At 39.7% G+C, this 23,402-nt stretch overlaps 2 protein-coding genes across 5 annotated transcripts in view; one reads left to right on the top strand and one right to left on the bottom strand.

Annotated features, from left to right (window-relative positions):
* Positions 1-2,968, bottom strand: part of zbtb48 (zinc finger and BTB domain containing 48) — a 29,976-nt gene extending 27,008 nt beyond the window's left edge. The window contains exons 1-2 of one of the 3 annotated variants that reach the window (XM_034173422.1): positions 2,831-2,968; positions 210-949 (exon numbers count right to left, since the gene is read on the bottom strand). In XM_034173422.1, coding sequence (XP_034029313.1) covers positions 210-893 — 684 coding nt within the window. In that variant the 5' untranslated portion in view covers positions 894-949; positions 2,831-2,968. The remainder of the gene's footprint in view (positions 1-209; positions 950-2,830) is intronic. The other 2 variants (XM_034173421.1, XM_034173424.1) reach the window with 2 other exon arrangements.
* Positions 2,969-3,061: 93 nt separating this feature from the next.
* On the top strand, positions 3,062-22,418 carry nol9 (nucleolar protein 9). Of its 2 annotated transcripts, none has more exons than XM_034173426.1 (13): positions 3,062-3,180; positions 8,528-9,019; positions 9,157-9,367; positions 11,922-12,052; positions 12,312-12,447; positions 12,555-12,651; positions 17,195-17,292; positions 17,585-17,752; positions 17,831-18,083; positions 18,155-18,269; positions 20,983-21,157; positions 21,254-21,387; positions 21,527-22,418. In XM_034173426.1, the coding sequence occupies exons 2-13, from the start codon at positions 8,558-8,560 to the stop codon at positions 21,644-21,646; spliced, it is 2,100 nt and encodes a 699-aa protein (XP_034029317.1). In that variant the 5' UTR covers positions 3,062-3,180; positions 8,528-8,557; the 3' UTR covers positions 21,647-22,418. The 2 variants fall into 2 exon arrangements, with proteins under 2 accessions (XP_034029317.1, XP_034029316.1); XM_034173425.1 differs by lacking the exon at positions 3,062-3,180 and adding an exon at positions 3,197-3,436.
* The last annotated feature ends 984 nt before the right edge of the window (positions 22,419-23,402 follow it).

The following is a 23,402-nucleotide window of genomic DNA, read 5'->3' as shown; positions in this document are numbered from 1 at the left end:
GTCAAGGACTCTTCAAATTTTTTTGAAGGGGTTCAAGAATTAAAAATGTGTTTTGTCTTGTTTTTTCAGTGAACCCATATGTCCACCCCCCCAGAATTTATGCTGTATCCCATGACATCAGTGTGTCACCTCTTGTGGCTCAGTGTCTGAAATTTATGAAGACATGTTCTTAAAGGTTTTTGCACTTTTTCCTTATATGCATGCCATACCTTGAGGTCATCGTTTGAGTGGTACGGGCTCTGACACTCCCCAACATCCTCGCTTTCTTTCTCTATAGGAACAGGCATGGTCTCCTTGCTGGTGTGATCAGTGGGTGTAAAGTCCTCAGTGGTGCTGTCACCAGCCAATTGCCTGGGGCCTTTGACAACACGACCGGAACGAGTAGTCGTCATGGCACCAATGCTAATATCTGTGAAGGTGTCAAAGCCGGGCTCATCTTTGGTGGCTGCCGTTGTATTCTCTTCTTTAACTTTACAATCTAACGTGGACTTTTTAGGTCGGCCACTTTTGTGCTTAACTGGTACAGGATCCACACGAGCCTCCTGGAACTGCTGACAGAGAACCAGTGCTTCCTGTATGCACAGACTGGCTGCAGCATGCTGCACTTTGTCCACATTCTGCAACTCCAGCTTTAGCTCTCCAGTATAGACAAAGTTGAGGAGCAGCTCCAAGCCATCGCTAGGACACTCCTTAAGGCTGATCTCCATATGGGGCTCAGTGGGTGTGCTGGTCCCTTGGAAGATGTGACTGAAACAAGCTAAGATGTTGCGATGTGCCAAGTGGACCTGCTCACCTCCTACTTTCAATATAGCGTCACAGAATGTACCTACTTCCCTCTGCTGGTTCAGGGAAGACAGCACACGCTGTGCATGGTTGTTGTTGGCTGCAGACATCTCTCCAGCTTCACCGCAGGAATCACATCATTATGCTGCAGGGGTGCTGTAACTTTCTGGAAAGCCAATAATTAGATGTCATATTTGCTGACATATCAAAGTAAAAATCTAATTCAAGCTTTAACTAACTGACAACAGTGAAGAAAACAGGTTTTAAAAAATTGCAAATATTTTACAGTAATTAATTTTACTTCATGTCATCTGTTTATTCAAAAATGTGACTATTTAAAGAGGTCACACTATAGTGTTTCCCATACAATGATTTGTTTGTGGTCACAATATCAGCAATGACTGTCACATATTGATTTTCTATATTTTAATCATTTAAAATGGGGACAGATATATTTAATTGTAGAGCTGTGCACAAAGCATTAAGTGGCTCTCCATTGTCCCGCACGGTCTCTTTAAAACCAGGAAGGATTATTATCATGAACACCTCTGCAGGTCCAAAAGAGATGCATTTAATTAATTCTGATCAACTAAGCCGACTAGATGCCACACAATGATACAATATGATTGTGCATCATGCATTCTGACATAAGATGGGGTCAAATCGCAGGACTCTGAACATAACTGAAACATCTGGAATGGGGTCAATATCATATTTCACTATCAGACATGCATCAGGGTGGAGTCAAACTCTGATCCTTTAATTCGGTAAAAGTGTAAATACCACACTAGGAATATCCTATTACAAGTACAAGTCCTGCAATGAAAATGTTACTTATATATAAATGCACATTTTAGTAACAAGACATACTTGACGTACCAAATTTAAAATACCCAATAAAGCAATACAGAAGTAAAAGACGTACTTCAAATTTTGACTTAAAGGTGAAAGCTGATATTTTCAACTTGGGCTCTATATTTTAATTTTAGATGTTTTTGGGTTTATCTTTTCAATCAAGACAAAAACATAATGTAATTGTACAAGGCAAGCTAAAAACACTCACAGTAAACCGCTTAGTCTTGCTGCCCAAAAACCGAAAATCCCTTACGAAGGTAAACGTGAGCATGTTTACCTCACTAAATGTAAATAAGATACCTGCTAAAACATCTGGATATACAGTTAGCTGCTTACCTTAGCCTCCTGGTCATCAGGAGAGGGTGGTGTCTGCTAAGTCATGATAAGTCGATTGTGGTTGAGGTGCTTATTGATGTTATAAGTGGAAGACTGAGCCCTCATCAGCAATGAACTTGTCATGACTCAGCGGAGAGTAGAGCTACTGGATGGCCAGGGGGCCAAGATAAGTGGATAACTGAATAACTGGTCATTTTTTAAAGTTTATTTACATTTAATGAGGTACACATACACAAGTTCACCTCTCGCAGCTGTCCTCTCCATGCTACCAGACATTTTTAATGACATTTTTGTATGTTTCAGTCGTGACAAGAAGCAATTGACTGTTTTTAGCTTGCCTCATAAACTGGATTATGAAGCTGTTTATCCCATGATGGTGTTTGCTTTCTAAAGCAATCTTCTGCAGATTAAAATAGTTTTTATTGTCAGTGAAAAGATTAACTCAAAAACAACTAAAAAATACAGCCCAGGATGAAAAATGTTAAGGCTCTGCTTTAAGTACTGTGTGGACTACGGTTCCGCACATACGCTACCTTATTTATTAAATAAATATTGTTGTCAAATATATTACAGAAGTCTTAAATGAGTTGATTCCAGCATAAATTGATCTTAAAACATGAGAATTTCCACATACATCAAAGAATTGTGGGATTTTGGGATTGAAGATGTTCATCGACAAATTTAAAATACAGAAACTGATTTTGCACAGTTCATGATGCTTCCTGTAAACTGTTTCAAATAAATGATTCAAATATTTAGCTACGTTTGCTTCCTTACACGCATTTTTACAGACGCTCCCTTAGCGCATACGACCAACCGACAGCTGCTTTTTCAAAAAAAACAAAACAAAACTCACATTTGTCGTATTGATGTCACCACATCATCGGTTCTTATTTGTTGAAAAGCTGCATGGGCTTTAGCTGTACATTCACTGGATAGCATATATGCAGAAAAGCCGAGCTACATTGCTTTCGTTTACTGTAGGCCCCTAAACTATCACAGGAAAAGGATGTGACGTCGATCCCGCGACCAAACTCCGCGAAACCTATTTATTATTAAATGCTGCTTCTACAGAACAAACTGCTGTCAATAAGACTTGTGGTTAAATTGTTTTGTTGATTAAAACCAGTATTTCCTCTACAAAAGTATCTGGAGAAGTTACAGAGTAACGTAAAATAATAATATGAATTCGCCAGATCACCCAGGGTAAGACATTAGTTGACCATTCAGAAACTGCGCTCACGCATTGATTTAGCTTGTTAGCATCGCTAACAAGCATATAAGCTGTTTTGTTAACTTTAGTGAATAATAAACACAGTATACACAAAGTACAAATACTGCTTGCGTTTTACAGCTTTTTGCGTTGTTTTTCGAACATTTGGGAGCACGGTTCTTTGTTTTTAATGTATGAGTACAGTAATAGTTTTAGCATTTGGCTGTTTTGATGGTAATGTTGTGACAGGTAAGCATGCTAAATTCACACAAAGTTTAAAATTCTTATTACAGTGTAACCGAACATTACCGTCATTTATTATTGTATTTACCAGCCTCCGTTTGTTGAAATGCCTGTAGCTTAATAGTGCAACATGTGGAGCGTTATGTTTTAGCATTAGCTCTTTGTTAGCCTGGGTGTAAGCTTACATGGCTCAAATGGAGGGTCGGTTATTCATGTTTCTTCATCACAGATTCGATATCGCGGTGATATTGTGTATGACCAGAACAACATCCATCTGTACAATGTAGTGAAAAGTGTTATTTGTTCAGCCTGCTGGTCACTTTAAGAGGTGGCTACAGGTACGGTACAGTACAGGTACAGACGGTTGTCCAGTTCCGGATCACCTTTTTAAAGTCCCGCTATACGGAGCCATAATGCAACTGAATGTCCTTTATTGTGTATTGTTGTATTGGGTATTTGGATGTTATTTAGCTGAAAACGTCTGGGTGGAGTAGCGCTTCTACTTAAAGAGTGAAGCCACATTATGTGTGGCGCAAACATTTGCCAGAAATGGATCACTTTTGCCGGTGTCACGGTCTGAGATTACCACCAGTCTGATTTTACCATCTTGGTATATTGAGACTTGTGTGTTACTGACCCTGGTCCAAATTTGCCAAGCAAATATATTAAAAATTTTTTTAATTGGAACCACAAGTAAATCCTGTCACTTTATATTGATGCTTATTGATTTAACCATTATAATTCTGGTTACTAGTTACCTAGCTATTCTGAAATTTCCAGCCTGCAAGTCTGAATTTACCAGCTTAGACTATATATACCAGTCTGAACTTACCAGGGCAACATAGTATGGGATTTCTGTATTTGAAATGAACCCATTAACACTGTAAAAATGATGATTTGTATAACTCAGTATAATGAGTAACCAGTCTGATTTTACCAGGTTGGTATAAATTTACCAGGCAAGTCTGAATTTACCAGAACAACAAATTTATTTTTGTGTTTGATCCCCAAATGGATCCTTCAACTTCATAAATAAACGAATTTTGAATTGATTATCTCACTGATTAGTTAACCAGACTGATTTTACCAGCTTGGTCTGATTTTACCAGGCAGTTCTGAATTTACCAGAACAGCAAATTTATTTTTGTGTTTGATCCCCAAATGGATCCTTCAACTTCATAAATAAACAAATTTTGAATTGATTATCTCACTGATTAGTTAACCAGACTGATTTTACCAGCTTGGTCTGATTTTACCAGGCAAGTCTGGATTTACCATAGCATTATAATAGGAGATTTATTGTTGTGTTTGATACCCAAATGGAGCCTTCAATTTCATATATAAATGAATATTGAGTTGATTATCTCACTCATTAGTTTGGCAGCATGCAGGTCTGAATTTATCACACAATGTGATATTTTGCTTAGGATTTGATCTGCAAAAATCTATTCTAACTAACCAGCCAGGCATGAAATCATTTTGGATCCCTTAATAATAAGGAGAAACTTGATTTAAAGTTTATTATCCTTGATAGAAGAACAAAATCAGAGTGGGATAAATTTTTTATTATCTTTATTCACACATTTACTAATAGCAACAAAAAACAATAAAACTCACATGAACACCAAGCTATATAAAAATTTCAAAACATTTGAGGCTGCATATACAAATGACTTCAACTACCCATATAATAATAAAATCAAATTCACCCTACCAAGGAATCATTACACATTATATAAATACCAAGTTTACAAAAAAAAAAATTGTCAAAAAAAAAAAATTACCAAAAAAACATATTACAAAACAGGGAACATAAAAAATATCTAAAGTCTATCGACAAAATCATCCGTGAGAAGTTTTATATCTACTTGGAATAAAATGTTAGTAAAAATCATATATATGTTGTTGTCATTAAAAGACTTGCAATAATATTACAGTGGAAAAAGCAGCAAGGTAAATGAGTACAATGGCAAGGCATACTTCAGATTTATATTTTAATACATAAGGATTTTTTGTCCAGGCATGTATGGGTTCATTAGAACTTTTAATCAGCTTGAATACTACTTACAAGGCTTCATTTATAAAAATCCATCGAGAATTATGATGAAAGGGAAAAAAAAAATCACAGTAAATGAACAGAATGGCATATTTTCCCCCACTCTACACTTTACATAAAACATTTTTTTTTCTACCCAGACAAGTATGGGTTCATTAGAAAGAGCAATTAAAGGGCTTTAAAACAAGCCTACTTTTATTAAAATCTGTTAACAAATAGCGACAATAGGCAGAGAAAAGCAGCACAGTTTGTCATAATTTCCCCAAATTTCTGCATTTTACATAAAAAAAATTTTTTTTCACAAAAACATGCATAGGTTCAATGGAAAGAGCTTTCAAATGGCTTTAAAAAAGCTTACATTTATTAAAATCCATTAAGAAATAGCAACGCTAGTGCAAAAAAAGCGGTCAGTTTATTATTGATGATCGGCACATCTCCACCCTTAGTAATGGCGCCTTCCTGTCCCGAGCGACGCTAATAGATTGAGGCGCGCACGTCCATTCCAGGTCTATATTTCCATGATAAACAATATGTACTTGCTTAAGAGAATCTACAGGCATTATTCTTGAAAATACTGGCAAATTAATAACAGTTGTTCAATTGTCGGTAGTAAATACTATCATACGGGTGGATTACAGTTCGTGTATTGTACCATTCCACAAGAAGTAAACAAAAAGATATGTACTTACTGTCTTCATCCCAAACGTGCTTCTTGGACTGGTTCCTGATGTTGCGATGGTCCTTTTTGTCTGTATCACTGGAGTACTTCCCAGTCTGTAGGAAGACTATCAGTTGGGACATTTTTTTCCTGAATGTTGAAAATCGCTGGTTTCGCTCTTCTTTGGGGTGTGCGTTTTCCTGACATTCATTTTGAGGCTCAGAAACAAGTGATTCCTCCTCCATATTGAAGATCGCCACAAGAAATGGTAATAAAAAAAAAATCGATCGCAAATATAGTCCCACTTCAAATTTTCTGAATCAAAAGTGTGTGTTTCAAAATACGTCTGCTCGGTTGAAGATCGCCGGTAATTCTAGACCTCCCGGAAGTTGACCGCGAAAAAAAATCAATTTGCGAGGCGCAAACTCAGACCACGACACCGGTTCCAGATCACGACACTGTGTCACTTTGGGGGCATTCCTGGCATCTGGCTGGAGCCCTTCTAATGCAGAATGATACACACTGTGCTCGAGAATGTGTTTTGAACACAAAATGATAGTCCCCACATTCATGCCCAATCGTGATGTTGAGATGAGCCCCAAAGTCCACACGACTCACAACTACAGACACGAGGCTGCTGCTTCAGTGATCCACGACCGGCAAATTTTCACATCAGAGATAAATGTGTGCAGCAATTAAACAGCAAGACATAACACACTGACATTTTCTACCCAAATAAGTAAGTATTTTCCCACTCTAGAACCAAAAACACTGAATGGCTAACTCATCTTTGCAACATTTTAGAGATCGTTACTTTAAAACTTGCAGGAATGAGTGAGTCAGAAAAAGCGTGCACACCGCAGACACCGGGATGTTTTGATTCCTCTGCTGATCACAAGGACGGCTGGATCCGGTTGAGCTTGTGGTCGTTTGTAGACAAAACATCAATCTTTCCATTGGTACAGGGGTCAAAAGTTAAAGTTGCTCCAATTTTGGTAAAACATGATGCAAATTATTAGTTAACAGGGTTTTTAAAAGAATAGTTTGGACCATGTATCATGCTTAGTTATCATGTTACAGGGTAACACATGTCACATGTCATAGAATCCAATGGACATTGACCTTGTTTGACCTTTACTTTGGAGACCAAACATTCAACACAATCAAAACTATTCCATTTATTAATCCTATTAGCTCAACCAATAATTTGCATCACTTTTTTACCAAAATTGAAGGAACTTTAACTTTTGACCCCTGTACAAACTGAAACTGACCTTTGTCACCATTTTTGCTGTTTGTACCCCAAAACTCCTGATCATTCAGTCATTGTTAGTCAAAACTATACCTTTTTGGAATCTTTGCGATCAAATAATGTGGTGTAGTTTTCAAAATGATTTGAGCATTTTTAATTTTTACACCTGTGTAATTCTTCAATTGACCCCTACCTGGCCGCCTATTGAAAATTCAAGTGGCCAGTCGTTTTTTTCAAAAGAGTAATGTTTAAGGTGTATTTGTGCCAGCTTTGGTGCTTGTATCACCATTTGTACGATTGTTTCAGTTACCTGCTGCACTATGGTCGCATGACGACGATCAGCCAATTGGAGGCGTCTCTTCTCCCGTACCTGGAGCCACTGCGCCTTTGTTTTTAGTGCTTTTGATGTTCTACCTTGATGTGTTAAACTAACTGTACAGTATGTAAAGAAGGATCATTTCACATGTATGGAATTTAAAACACTGAATACATTTTGTAGTAAAATACCAGAAGTATTTCAGAAAACTTATATTTTTCTATGCATTTTGGCTTTTTGTCCACATAAAAACTTCATTTTAGGTAATGCTGCAACAGTTTACAGTTGTTTGCACCCTGTAATTTACCCATATTTTCCAGAGTATAAGTCGCACCTGTTAAAAAATGCATGTTGAAGAAGAAAAATCCATATATATAAATTGCACCACATTATGAATTGCATATTTTTTCTGTATTATCAGCTCTTTAATTTGGAATTTTGTGTATTGTTGTAGTATACCTTTATTATTGGCATTTATTATTTTATTATTTGTTTTGGTTAGTATTTTGATTCCTGCAAAAGTCCTGTATAAATAGTCATTATAATTATTACTGTTAATAATGAATGTGATTTTGTTAAGTACCGCAGCAATTTCCTAATGTTGTGAACTTGTTCACTCATATGGCAATAAAACTTTTCTGATTCTGATTATATAAGTTGCAGGACTTCCCAAACTAATAAAACAACTGCAACTTATACTTTGGAAAATGCAGTAGTAGAAATCCTTCAGTGTTCAGTTAGCTCTGTCAAACTGCTTAAATAACTCTGACACAAATTGTAATGCCTAATTTTTTAAAACATTTTTATTCTTGCAGGCTCTCTTTCAAATAACTGATTCTTGAATCATGAAGGTGAACAAAACTATGCAGGTTAAAAGCCATGTGAAGTCGCTGAAGTGGAAGAATGTGAGAAGCAAATGGAGCCAACCTCCTATCCGGTCCTGTGATCTCAACTCTACTCCTGTCATGGCCAGGGTGATTCAGGAGGCCCAGGCACCTGTGAATAAAAAGTCCAAAGTAAAGAGACTGAAAAATAAGGCCAAGTCTGTCTCGGACAAGAAAAGCAGCCTTCAGTCTGATTTAAATAAATCTCACACAAATGGAAGTTCTGCGTTTTCAATGGACAATGACTCATATGACTCGCAGGATTGGAAGTCCTATTCTAAGTCCTTTAATGGGAATGCTGCACATTCATCGAATGGCACAGAGGCTGCTGGGTCAGGAAGACTTGAGGGAGAGTCTCTTCATTATTGTGCTGAAAGAAATGATCAGGAAAATCATGCAGTACTCCTCATGCAAAAGGATCAGGTATTAAAACATCATGGTTGCATTCTGTCTGGAATCATGCTTGACTTTCCAGTGCAGTCAGACTTATGTGACATTATGGAAAACAGATTGTTCATGTCTGTATAACTGAAGAAGTGAAATATTTTACTCTTCTGCAGACCCTGTGTTTCCGTGGGAAGTGTTTTATGACATGCCTGTATGGCCGAGTAGAAGTGATGGGATTCACCATTGAAGAGGGGCAGCAGTCGTACCCACTCTTCTCCCCGGCTTCGCATTGTCCACTGACCATCACAGCACTGGAGAGCACGGCTGATTCCAGAGATGATAAGATGGCAGCAACACCTGTGCTCCGCAGATATCTTCCTGCTGGTATGAGTACTCTTCACCCGTCATAACATAGTGACGTGTTTATAATGTGTTATAGAATGCAACATATTGTGTCATTTGCACATATGTGAAGCTAGGAATAGTTTGAGTAGAGTATAACAGTCTTCAACAAGTTTGCTATGCTGTTAGCCATGTTAATAAAAATTACCACAGTATTATTTTTTCTTTTACAAATCAGTGGTTTTGGAAGTACATGTTTTTAGTCAACAGCTGTGTTTGTTGTGATTTGCCAGATGGATGTGGAGCAAAATGTGCAGAGCTACAAAGATGCAACAGACTTGAATCTGTCATTGTATCACTGCCAGAAACAACAGTGGTGCAAAATGATTTATAAGTAGAGCTGAGTATGCCAGTGGTGTTCTGGTGGTTAAACGTTGGGCTTGAGACATGTCAGGGGATGGATACATGAACATTTCCAAGTCACTGAATATAGCTTAGACTTCATTTACATCATTCTTCAAGAAATATAAGTGTTTGCTATTCAGTGTTGCCACAGTTACTTTGATAAAGTAACCCAATTACTGATTACTGATTACTCCTTGAAAAAGTAACTTAGTTACTTTACTGATTACTCAATTGTAAAAGTAACTAAGTTAGATTACTAGTTACTTTTTTAGTTACTTTCCCCAGCTGCCAACAACAACCCTCTGCCACCTCAACATGACAATCATACCTGTTTTGCCAAAACTCACTTTATAGTCACCCTTTCTTGACTTCAATGAAAGTAAATACTTGTTTTATAAAAAGTAAAATAATCTTTCTTGACCTCATATTTAACTGTTGACAGCACTGTAACAGTAAAACTTGCAATTTCTAACCTACATTGTTTATAAATGTAACTATTAAATTCTAACATTTTTCTAACATTTAAATTCTCTATAAACATTTTACTTGTCAAAATTATTATTATTTTAAGTAGTATTAGTAATTATAGTAAAAAAAAAAACGGCTTCAAAACTGGACCTTTAATCTAGGGGTGTTGTGGGGGAGGGGGCACATCCCTGCCCCCATTCCATCTGGATTTGCCCCTGCTTTGGCGTTTGAGCACAAAGAATGGATAACATTAGTTGTATTGTGTTTTCACATCATGTGGTCCTCAGAAAGAGAGTTTAGGTGCATTTGAGTGGAAAATAGTGTTAGTTGTTGACACGTCGCGGAGGATCAGCTGTTTTTAACGAGACGATACGGAGCGGCTCAGCTCAGAATTCTAAATAAAGGAGAAAAATAAAGCATAAAAATCACTTTGTAAAGCTCAGTGCAGGTGTGCTGTTTTGCTTTAAGAGGTGAGGACGAGTCGTATGAAAAGCTCACAGCTCGCTTAAAGTGGCCAGTTCAGTCGAACCCCGACCTCCTGCCCACGGACCAAGTTTAATGCTGCTATCGTCCCATAATGCAAAAATAATAGTAACGCACAGTGACTTGGAGAAGTAACTTTAATCTGATTACTCATTTGGAAAGATTAACGCGTTAGATTACTCGTTACAAAAAAAAAGTGGTCAGAGTAGTGTAACGCGTTACTAAGTAACGAGTTACCGGCATCACTGTTGCTATTGTATGATAAATCTGTGCCAAGTAGGCAGTTCTCAAAAACTGAGTGACTATGCACAGAGACGAGTAAGGGAGTAACGGTGTTTATTACATGGAAAACAATACAAAAACTTTGGAACTTTTTCTTGTCCAATAACTGCAAATATCTGATTTATACGGTGAGGGTTTAGGTGAGTTTTACTGAACAGTAAATTTACCTCTCCACACTTTGACAGTAAAGTCCATTTCCATCCCACACAGTGGACCTTATTTTCCCAAATTTTTCTTCTGTTCAGATCTGAAGGGAATCTGTACATCTTGAAGCCCTTGTCGTGTCTATTTGTGGCAACAAATGCACAGCAACCCGGCATTGTCAGCGAATAAATAAATAAAATGGCTGGATTCCCATGCCGACAGATTAACCGCATACACTATTTTGAACCCAAGATGGCACTATGAGTCATGTGGACCCCCCCCCCATCATCATGTCCCCACTCTCTCATTTAAGGCACTCTACTCTGAAGGAGTTACAGGATTCTGTGGCTGCAATTGGAGAAACTTGTGAATTGTGCAGTTTGTATCTATTGCCTTACCAGTGACCGCTTCATGGTAGAGTGAAACAGAGAGGGATTGTTATACATGGAAACAGATTAGATTGAAGCTTGCGTCTCCCATGTGCCTTCTGGCAAACTAGCTGAAATTTGACATCATCTTTTAAAGATAATCCTTCAGTCATCTTTAAAAGAAGATGACAAATCATTGTGTTTTCCTTCCAAGTTGTCAGTTGTGAATCCAATTACAGTGATGTCATTGGTGAAGTCTGCTGTAGTGTTTGAGGAGAGTATGGGGTGCAATCATGGGTGTAAAGTGGGTTGGGCTAAACTCACAGCACTGCAGTGTGCCTGTCTGGAAGGTCAAGATTGAGGTTGTGTGTTCTGTTGTGCACTTTTGAATATATTATTGAATGCACTTTTCTGCTGATTAACCTTTTCTTTTATGCTTTCTGCAGCATCACGGAAAAAGTTGGCTACACGAATAAGAAAAAACTCTTCTGTCATTCTGCTGGAGCCTATGGAGATGCCTCTGACACGCTTTCTGTCAAGCTTCACAGATCTCAGTGAATTGTTCAGTCCTACAATGGTACTATTATTTATTTATTTATTTATTTTAATATAGTTAATGTTCACTTTGTCAAAAATATTGGTGCTGTCACAGCCCCAAGTGAAAAAGGGAAAGGCCGAAAGAACTTACCAGGTCAAAACAGATGGAGCCATATTTAGTTAATAGAACTGGAATAAATAATCGGAGAGAGAACATCTGTAATTTTAAATTTAAATTTAATCTTCTGTCACATGCATACAGTAGATGTCTGACAGATTTTCTCTCACCTTATTTGTAGAGTGAACTTATGTCAGCTGTTCTCGATACACCACTCAACGGTTTGGGTATGATTCCACTGGCCAGTGCCGTCGAGGGTCTAAAAATGTCACCGAGCTACACGGATGCTGTAAACACTGTGGTCAGTGCCTGCAGAGGTACATCAATATGCAGAACATGAAAATGAAAATGCTACAAGCATCATCTGAACTGAAAGTTGAATTGAAATTTCTTAACTTGCTGGAGTCGTGTCTGTCATTGATAGGAGACATGGATGGTTGTGCAGTCATCCTCATCTGTGGTACCAAGAACGTGGGAAAATCAACATTCATCCGCATCCTCATCAACACTTTACTGAATCAGTGAGTTCAGTTAATATTACTGTGCTGTATCATGAATGCTGTTGATCCCCATGAATTTTTATTTGTAGTAAATACTGTCCTTTCTCATTACATCTACTGTTGAAGCTGGTACTTCTCATTCATATTTGGCTGAACCTATTGCCAGGATAGTGGCCATTTCTGGTGCCAGGACCCTGGGAGCTGATCTGTCACTCAGCTGTGATCCTCTGAATCTCGTATTACAGAGTTGGTGAAACAGCTGAGGGTGAGTAAAGCCCAGGTTACACATAGACGGTTTTGTTGGCGGGTAGTACGTAGACCGAAGTTCGCGGTAGTTCCGGCTGTTTTCGCGGTGGAAAGGGGCGGAGCATTTCGCCGGCGTTTTGAGCGCAGTACTAGCCGCAAATACACGGATAAAACGCCGCTAAATCGGCCAAATAAAGCGGAGTTTTGACGCCGTAGCATCCGGCACACGTCAGGCAACGGGGTTTAATACTCAGTTCTTTCCTTTACAATCGCAGGTTAAGACGTGCGTGAGAACGGCGGTGTTCTGCTGCTGCCGATAATGCCCCTGTACCGCTGGATTTATCCAGGCAAATCCTGCGTTACTCCAGGAACTTTTGCTTATAGGCACCGCCCCCAGAGTATAATAGGCTGAAGCAGCTGTCAGTGCAGGGGGAGGGAGTGACAGGGAGCTCATCTCTCAGCCTTTTCTTTTTTCTCCTTTTTTCCCCCCTCAACGTGTTGCTCGTCTGCACCACAGGGCTACTCTCTGCTTCTGAACCAGACCTCTTGGTAAGTCCTTGCCGCTGCCAATTTTATTTTAGGAGGTATACTGGAGCTTCTCTGCAAAAATATCTGAGACCTGCATGCAGTGCGCTAGCGTTTTTATACTGACCACCACCTATCGGCCGTTTGGAACACCGTTAACCGGGAGGTGGCGTACTGTCCGCTAGCGCCGCCGTTTTGTCTGCCTCTGTCACCGGTTAAAACGCCTTTGAGGACGCTGATGTGGGCTCTATCATCGTTTTACATGCTGTTGGTTAGGGATACAACGCCGACCGCCAATTACGGCGGTGTAAACTGCGGCACTACAGGAAGGGGCGGGATGGCACGGCGATTAAAAAGTATCAAACGCTGTTGTTCGTATTGTCTCCGTCGTCAGGCCACTTCTCCGGGAGCGCTCCCGGAATTATTCGACATGTTGAATAATTTTTTCAACGATTCCCGGTGAAGCCGGAACCAAACCACGCCCCCGTGCGCTGGCGTTAACTACGGTGTGTGATCCCTAAAACGGCCCGGAGGGGGCAAAATCTCTGCCGGGATGCTTCCGGGAGAGTTTACCGTCTATGTGTAAATGGGGCTTAAGACTTCAGGGGGTCAGTGGTGCCAGTGTTGGACTCGTCCAGCTGGGTGGAGATCCTGTTCTGCAGGTATTGCGAGGTAGCTTTGCTTCCATCTGTGAGTCTGGTATCATTCCAAAAGACTGAAAGAAAAGGACTTCGTGTCCATTTCTTTAAAGAAAAGGGGGATCTCTTCATACTGCACTATGTGCTAGGCAAGGTACCTACAATCATTATTCTCAACAGGATTTAGTCCCAAATACTTGCCGCTCAGCAACACTGGTGATTCTTTGCAGCCTGTTGATTTTCACAAAGCATTTGATGCAGTTGAATGGCCTGTGCTGTGGGATATCCAGAGAATTTGCCTGATTCCCAACATACACAGTACTGAGATTGTTGTGTGGAGTGGGTGGAGTCTCTGACATCTTCCTTGTGAATCGTAGTGTTCATTAGGGATGTGTTTGGCTCCTATTCTGTTCAGTACCTGTGTGTACGTGGTGTTTGGTAAGGTTGCAGAGTCCAGCACCTTAGATGTCTGTCCAGAAGGAAAGGTTCAGTGACCTTAATTTTGTGGATGATGCCGTGATTTTTGCGGAACGAATGGATATCCTCCTTGTAACACTTGAAAAGCTGAGTGAAGTCCCTGTGTTTACGATTGTCCTGGATAAAGACTTGAGATCCAGACTTTCAGTGTCTTCCTGGACTTCCTGAAGCTTATTTGTGTCAAAAGTGTTGAACATTCATGTCTCTGGACACTTAAGGAGTCGTGAGGTCTGTAGATAGAGGTGTTTGTTGAGGTTGATATCTTTATTCCATTTTATTTATTTGTTCTGACTCTTCTTCAAGTTAAATTAGTTGCGTTAACAAAATCTGAACTCACAGGTGACAAAGGAAAAACAGTATAGTGTCTTAGTAATGTGTTGGGCCACTATGTGCTGTCAAGACAGCTTGAGTGAGCCTTGACATGGATTCTACAAATCCCGGTAAATCTACTGAAAGGGCAGAACACCATTCTTCCTGAAGCGATTCCCTAAATTGCTGTTTTGACTGGTGGTGGAGAGCACTGTCTAATACTTGGAGACCATAGGTGTGCAGCTGGGGTGAAATCAGGTGACGGTGAAGGCTACAACATGTGACTTGTATCATTTTCATACGTCTAAATCTAAAGCGCAACCGATGCTGGATTTTTAAGTCTGATACCGATATTGATATTTGATTATTCTAAAATATGATATGCCGATATATCGATATATCGCTCTTGCCAGAAACTCATAGTATAAACAAAGATTTCCTGAATTGTCGTTTTTATGAGTCCTCAACAACATGACATATTGCAGTTTGAAGCTAAACTTGTTTTATTGACATGAACAGATTTTCAGCAATAGTTAAAAAGATATATTAGTTTTAATAAATAAGACTGCTATTCGCTATTTTGCAGTTGTGAATCTTGCGCCTTCTCGCGGTCCGTGACTCACACGAGAGATCGGTTTCAGCAGAGTTCTGGTTCAGTGCACAATGTAAACAATCCTTGTGGAGTATGGACAACTTTGGGGCACAGCAGAAGTCCATCACAGATGGTACACCTCCTCTAGATAACCCTCTCGACTTGGGAGAACGTGTCATCATTATCGCTCGTGAACTCACTGGATCAACACTATCCACATTCTTGTTAGCCATTGTTTACAAGCGCTGTGAGACACCGGAACTCTGCTGATGCCGCGGTGCATTCTGGGAAGCGCAGGGGGCCGCCAGGGGGATTATGGGACACGTTAACGTACAGAATAGATTTTTTTTTTTTTTTTTTTTTTTTTTTTTTTTTTAATGTGGCTAAACTCCTAGAGTGGAGCTAATTGTAAGAGCTCTGTCAGTGACAACAAAGTCTGCTGGAAACAGAATCCATTACTGGTCGACTACATGCCGTTCATCCAGCACACTTTTGTTTAGCAGTACTTTCTTGGTAATCTGAACATATGTCCGGAGACATTGTGTGTCCCCAGGAAGCTATGTGTATGTAAAAATCCACTGCCTTTTTATATTTGTTACATTATTTTCTATTGAAATTGGAGCATATTTTGCATTTCACTTGACTACTAGCAACTTACCCATGAATGCACATGATTTCTCTGCTGTTGTCTTCTGTCTGCTGATTGTGTTCCTCAAACGTGTTGATGAAAGACGAGCTGCAGGGTGCCCTCTGGTGGACAAACTGTGAAACGATTGCACTCATGCCACAATTGATCTTCTGTCTTTCCATTTCTTTTAGTCATTTATCAGCTATTATAATATACAAATAATGAATATTTCTGAGTTCAATGGCGTGAATATTTCATGAAGTTTAATGGTACATTCCAGCTTTCACCAAATTAAATATTCATTCCATTGAAAGAATGAAAAACATTCATTATTTGTTTTATATTGTTAAAATAGATCCTTGTCGTTTGATGATATATTAAGTTATAAACACCAGAAAAGGGACTTACATTTTGGTGTTCCACTGGTGCTTAATAGTCCAACCCGAACTTTAAATTGGAGTCTAAAATTGCGATGGTGTAGTCCGTGATGCCGTGCATTGACTTTGTACTTCCAAAAAAAAAGAGAGACTTCATGTAGTTCCTCAGTCCATCGAAAAATCACATCAGATATTTGTCCAGCTTTTCATCTTAACAGCTCTTCATACCTCCAGAGGGCATACAGTGGAGTGGATTTGTTTCCTTGTGTTAGAAGAATTAGTAGCATCAGTTAGCTCCTTGAAATTGTCGTTTGTCAGCAAAACAAACTCCGCCTTGTTTAACTAAACGCCGCCCCCGGTAGTGTGAGCATGCACAGTGGTCGGGGCGTGCACATTTCATATAGCACCAAAATTTCATGCTAAAAAAGAGCTATTGCACGGCCAATGAAACACAACGACAAATGCTACAACTAATCCATGTCATGTGACATACAACCCACCAATCAAATGACAAGGATCCACCCCACCGTTATATAAATGCTGATATTATTTATCTGTAAGTAAATCATATCGGCTACCTGAATTTTTGGTTGGGCTCTGCGTCAAAGTCACAAAAATGGATGGATGGATGGATGGGACATTTGTTGTGTTTCTCCACTCATTCAATCAGGATCTTCCTTTAATGTGTCGCCCACCTGTATGCGACACGCATGCACCTATAGCTTTTTTTTTTTCATGTTTTCAAATGTAAACTAAATGTTTGTGTCTGCAGCACTGCAGGTGTTGATTACCTGGAAGGTGACCTCGGTCAAACGGAGTTCACACCCTCTGGCTGCCTGTCATCGCTGACGGTCACAGAACCACTTCTGGGTATGTTGCATTGTTGTTACTTCTGCATAGTCAGTCTTCATCTGGTAACATTGTCAGCTGTTATATATGATTGATTGTCCAGATACTGTCAGGATCACATGCTTTCTTAATTTAGTTTTTGTTTTCAGTATATTAGATAAAATTCTCTTACCTTTGTAATGCTTTTGAAATATATTAGGCTTAGTAAAAGTATGCAATTACTCATGTTTGATGTCAAGTAATCCCCCCCCCCCCCCCCCCCCCTTTATTACTATTTGTGCGAAACGGTTGAGTAATGTTGCATTGTTTTCAGGTCCTCCTTTTACACATCAGCGCACACCAGAGCACATGATCTACTATGGTCAGACATCATGTGAGTCAGACTTGGACCGCTACCTTGAATCCCTTAAATTTTTGTGGCGTAGACGCTCCCAGAGCAGAGAGACTCCCGTCATCATCAACACCATGGGCTGGATCAAAGGTCAGTTCTCTCTACCTTTGTGAAAGCAGTGGGAAGAGCTGGAGAACTGAGTGTCTGCTTGTTTTGGGCTTCCAACAGGATTTGGTTTTCAGCTGCTAGTGGACATGATCCGGTTCTTCCCGGTCTCACATGTTGTGCAGCTGGGTCACAGTGGGACCACACAGTGCCCTGCCCTCACGCCAGAGTTTCTCAGGACGGCACATGGCTGCCAGACACACCCACCTGCCCAGACGGCTCTGGATGAGTTCACAGAGAGCCACAGTCCTCACAGAAGCTATACTCACCTCATTGTTCAGTCAGATTTTCAGACAGTGGGACGACAAGGAACAATGTAAGTGTGCCATTGTAACATATGAAAACTTTCATTATTCCAAACCACAAGTTTTATCTTTCATTTGGCAGGAAACACCAGCGAAGTAATGAGCAGAGAGAGCTGTCGCTGCTGGCCTACCTCAGTCAGCTCCAGTCTCCTGAGCCGGGTCCTGTTAGACCTCTACACTGCCTGACCCCGTACCAGGTATATGACAGGAGTTCTGTTTGTACCCGAGGCCAGAATATGACCATCGGGTATTGCGAAGACTTTGCGTCTGTCCGTCTGTCAGTCTGTCTGTGCTTAGCGTAAGTCCAGTCCTGTTACTGCCAGAGCCTTCAAATTCACAGGAAACATTCTTGGGACATGGACCTTGGATAAGTTCAAAGATGGCTACCCTTGACCTATTTTAAGAGGTCAAAAGGTCACATTCTGTTTTCTGGGGGGGGCACAGTGACAGCCAATCAGAGTATAGAGGCACTGTGACGTCACTGGCTGGTCTCTCTGGCTGCTAAACCAACATGGCGGAGTACGCTTCAAAACAGCTGCGTTTCTGTGTAAATATAACATGTTTCTCATATATTATGTCAAAGCTGGTGAGAATAAACACTTCTAAAACTGAAAACGCTGTTTTTTGTAATCTGATAACACCTCTGGAGTGATTTACAAGCTATCTCGTGGACGTCGGCGTGCACATGTATCACACGCTGACAAAGGTAACTTCTGCTCTTTTCAAAAGTTCATGTACAGTGGTGCTCAAAGGTTTACATACCCTGGCAGAATTATTTATTTTATTCTATTTTATTTTATTTATTTATTTATTTATTTTTATTTTTTTTGCCCATTTTTCAGAGAGTATGAATGATAACACAAACTTTTCATCACTCATGGTTAGTGGTTGGGTGAAGCCATTTATTGTCAAACAACTGTTTATTTTAAATCATAATGACAGAATCAGAAACAACCTACAGTGGGGAAAATAAATATTTGACCCCCTGTCAATTTTGCAGGTTTTCCCACCTACAAAGAATGTAGAGGTCTGTAATTTTTATCGTAGGTACACTTTAACTGTGAGAGACAGAATCTAAAAAAAAAATCCAGTAAATCACATTGTATGATTTTTAAATAATTAATTTGCATTTTGTTGCATAAAATAAGTATTTGACCCCCTAGAAAAACAGAGCTTAACAATTGGTACAGAAACATTTGTTTGCAATTACAGAGGTCAAACGTTTCCTGTAGTTCTTGACCAGGTTTTCACACACTGCAGCAGGGATTTTGGTCCACTCCTCCATACAGATCTTCTCTAGATCTTTCAGGTTTGGAGTTTCAGCTCCCTCCAAAGATTTTCTGTTGAGTTCAGGTCTGCAGACTGGTCAGGCCACTCCAGGACCTTGAAATGCTTCTTACGGAGCCCCTCCTTAGTTGCCCTGGCTGTGTGTTTGGGGTCATTGCTGTGCTGGAAGACCCAGCCATGACCCATCTTCAATGCTCTTACTGAGGGAAGGAGGTTGTTTGCCAAAATCTCGCAATACATGACCCCATCCATCCTCCCTTCAATACGGTGCAGTCGTCCTGTCCCCTTTGCAGAAGAGCACCCCCATGCTTCACGGTTGGGATGGTTTTCTTGGGGTTGTTCTCATCCTCTAAACATGGTAAGTGGAGTTGATTCCAAAAAGCTCTATTCTGGTCTCATCTGACCACATGACCTTCTCCCATGCCTCCTCTGGATCATCCAGATGGTCACTGGTGAACTTCAAACGGGCCTGAACATGTACTGGCTTGAGCAGGGGGACCTTGCTGCCCTGTTACCCTGTACAGGTAACAAGTTCAAACAGGTGCAATTAATACAGGTAAAGAGTGCAGAATAAAAGGGCTTCTTAAAGAAAAATTAATAGGTCTGTGAGAGACAGAATTCTTGCTGGTTGGTAGATGATCAAATACTTATTTTCTGCAATAAAATGCAAATTAATTATTTGAAAATCATACATTGTGACTTATGGGATTTTTTATTTTTTTTATTTAAGATTCTGTCTCTCACAGTTGAAGTGTACCTACAATAAAAATTACAGACCTCTACATTCTTTGTAGGTGGGAAAACCTGTAAAACTGACGGGGTCAAATACTTATTTTCCCCACTGTATGTGACCCTGATCAAAGGTTTACATTCCCCTGTTCTTAATACTGTGTGTTGCCCCCCTTAACATCAGTGACAGCTTGGAGTCTTTTGTGGTAGTTGTTGACGAGGCTCTCTGATAGTTAAAGCTGCCACTAAATATGTCTTAGACTTTATTTACATCAATTATGAAGAAATACAAACAGTATGACACTCTATGGTAAATCTGCATGGAGTAGACAGTTCTCAAAAACTGAGTGACTGCGCAAGAAGGAGAAGAGTGAGGAAAGACACCCAAGAAGAAGTTTTAAGCTTCTGTGGCTGTGATTGCAGAAATTTTGCAAAATGCAAAATTTGCACTGCGTACAATTTTGCATTTTACAAAATTTCCAAAAAGATTTTTTATGTGTAGATATTGCCATTTACTTGTCAATCTTGAATTGTCTAGTGTACATTTTAAAGTTGTGATGGGGCTGAATCATCTTGAAAAACATTAGTGGCTCATACTGTGTTTTGTATGTGTGTTTTCGTTTCCACATTTAACTGAACTTTAACAAGACAGTGTTTGAGATATCGCTATCATGTCAAATTACAAATTTGGGGGATTTTTTTGTTGTCTGAATTTTGTATTGCTTATTGTATCTTTAGAAACTTAGAGGATGTTCATTAGAATTGCAAATTTTTGCTCAACATACATTTATAATGATTGAGACACTAAAGAGTAAATGAGGTCAAACGGCACAGGTTGTAAATTTATTTGTTTGTTTATTTTTGTCTGTGTCCACGCCCACTCTGGACCCACAGGTACCACACACAGCGGTGGCTTTAGGTGTGGTTCATTGTGACGTGGCACCCGGTCACATGTTTTATGCTGCAAATGGCAGTCTGGTGGGACTGTGCTGCCTGGGTGAGAAAGTAACGAGTCGGGGAGGTCCAGTTCTGCTGTCCCAGGCACCCATCTGCCCGTGTGTGGGCTTTGGTACGTGTGCTGCCACACCCATGAACACTCATTAATAGGACTGTCACCTGCTTTAATGGTGGTTTTTAATCAAAGTCTCCACCCTCTGTGTTTCAGGTGTGCTCCGAGGTATTGACATGACTCGTGGTCTGTACTTACTGCTGACGCCTGTGGTTCCCGCCGTCCTTCGTAAAGTCAACTGTCTCCTCCTGGGAGCCGTATCACTACCTTCCTGTATCCTCACCACTCAGGTCAGATGAAATTTTTTTGGTCACCTTTTTTTATTTATTTATTTTTATACTGCACGTGATTCGCTCAGACACGTCTAGACACTGTATCTAAGCCCCACCCACACAGTCATGCCTTACATTGATTTTATTTCTTTTCCAGCCCGGCTTTGAAGGAGAAATGCCTTATGTGACTACAGACTACAGCTTTGATCTCACTGGTGCGGGAAAGCTGCGTGTCTTCAAGGGCTTGGCAAGACCGAGTCAGATCGGCATGCAGTGACTCTGTGTATTTCTGCTGCCATTTGACCTCTTTCTTGACCGGTGTCTTTTGCCAGTCAACAATGGCCTTTGAGTGGACATAACTGGGGTCACATGGGACAGTTATTTTATTTTTTTCCTCTGACCCGGCAGTGACAGAGACTGCAACAGATGGCTGTAGGAGGTGGTGAGCTCCACGTCGCTGAACGTGTTTTTGATTCCCTCCTTCCCTGCTGTTGTCATCACGTACTAGTCTGATGGTAGTTTGAGTTACTGTTTCCTCTCAAGTGGACACTTTCTTACGTTGTAGGTAAACTCTCATTTGTTATTACTTGTTTACATTTGATGTTTTACAATTAAGCTTAAAACATGACTTGTCAGATATTAAATGAGAAACTGCTTTAGTTCAAACTTTGTGTTTTGCGTCACTGGTGGTTGTTACAATTCACGTCACAGCTAAAAGTTTAGAAATGATGGCTGAGCATAGAGATATAATGAGAGTCAAACAATTCAGAAACATGATAAACTTTTTTTAAATAAATTTTCTAGAATCACTAAATTATGTAAGCAAGTATTTTTGGGCAGTTGATTCCCCTATAAGGATAGCATCTCACAAAGCGGCAAATCCTGATTAATGTTGTAATTTTTTTTTCTTTCTTTTTTTTCTTTTTTTGGATGAAAATCAAGCCCAGGTCTCATGGTGTGGCAAATACTGATGAATGCGATGAATTTCTGCTGCCCTTGAGGAAGAATTGCAGTTTTCCTGCTGCAGAAAAGAAGGAAAAGAGGAAAAACCTTAGCAACACATATTACAATCGTTTACAAATGCTTAAAGCTGTTTTATAAATGTTTACAACTATTTGTGGAAAAATTAATTTGCTACAAAAGTTTTGAACATGTCCAAAATGTATTTGCGACAAGAAATACTGTTTGAGTCTAAAAACTGTTTGCAAACTGTTTAGTAACATTTTACGAACCCTGACGAAAGACAAAATGCTGGGAAATTATACAGTTTTATGCTTCGTCCAGTTTTATATAAAAGTAAAGCAGAGTTGAGGAAGAAACTTAGACTTTTTCCACACATCTGCAGAAAAGCTACATTGTTTTATTCTTTTTACTTTCACGTTTTCCCCAAATCAGTATTATGGTTTTTATGTGGAAGGTGAACTGACATAATCATGTTTTTATTAGTGCCAACGTTTTTGCTTAGTTTTTGGAGACTGGCAACATGACTTGATTTACAGGATTTGTTAGAAGAGCTTTGTTGACTGCAGCATGACTGCAATTTTATTTCTGTGTGGGCCTATGCGGAAAAGCTAAAAATATTTTCCCCCTCAAGGGGGCAGCAAATGGATGTTGGGATTTGCTGTAAGCTTGCAGCAGCTGCTGGTCACACAAATTCAGACATTCTGCAGTTACCGACGAGACGCAAACCTACATTCCTGAGTAAATGTGATATTTCATAATTGTTGCAACTGAAAATCAAGACTTGTTTGAACCAAAGCCACATCTGAACCATCTGTCGGCGTGTGGCGACTGAATGTGGATGTTGTTTGCCTTTGTTGAGAACACTGAGTCCCACAGTAAAGAACAACATAGTTCTGTGGGCTATTTTAATGTACTTTTCTTTCTTCTCTGTTTGTGCTCCCTGTAATGAGGAAGGGAGACTATAAACAAAACAGAGCCCCTTACTGGCAGTGCCACTGTTTTTTAACATTTGATATTTATTCATGGAAGTCAAATAAACCAAAATGCAAATGCCACCTGGTGGATCTGCC

Source organism: Thalassophryne amazonica, chromosome 6, assembly GCF_902500255.1.
Source record: "Thalassophryne amazonica chromosome 6, fThaAma1.1, whole genome shotgun sequence".
Classification (NCBI taxonomy): Eukaryota; Metazoa; Chordata; class Actinopteri; order Batrachoidiformes; family Batrachoididae; genus Thalassophryne; species Thalassophryne amazonica.
Note: the sequence above shows the minus strand (reverse complement) of the source record. Positions and strands in the feature narration are given on the sequence as shown.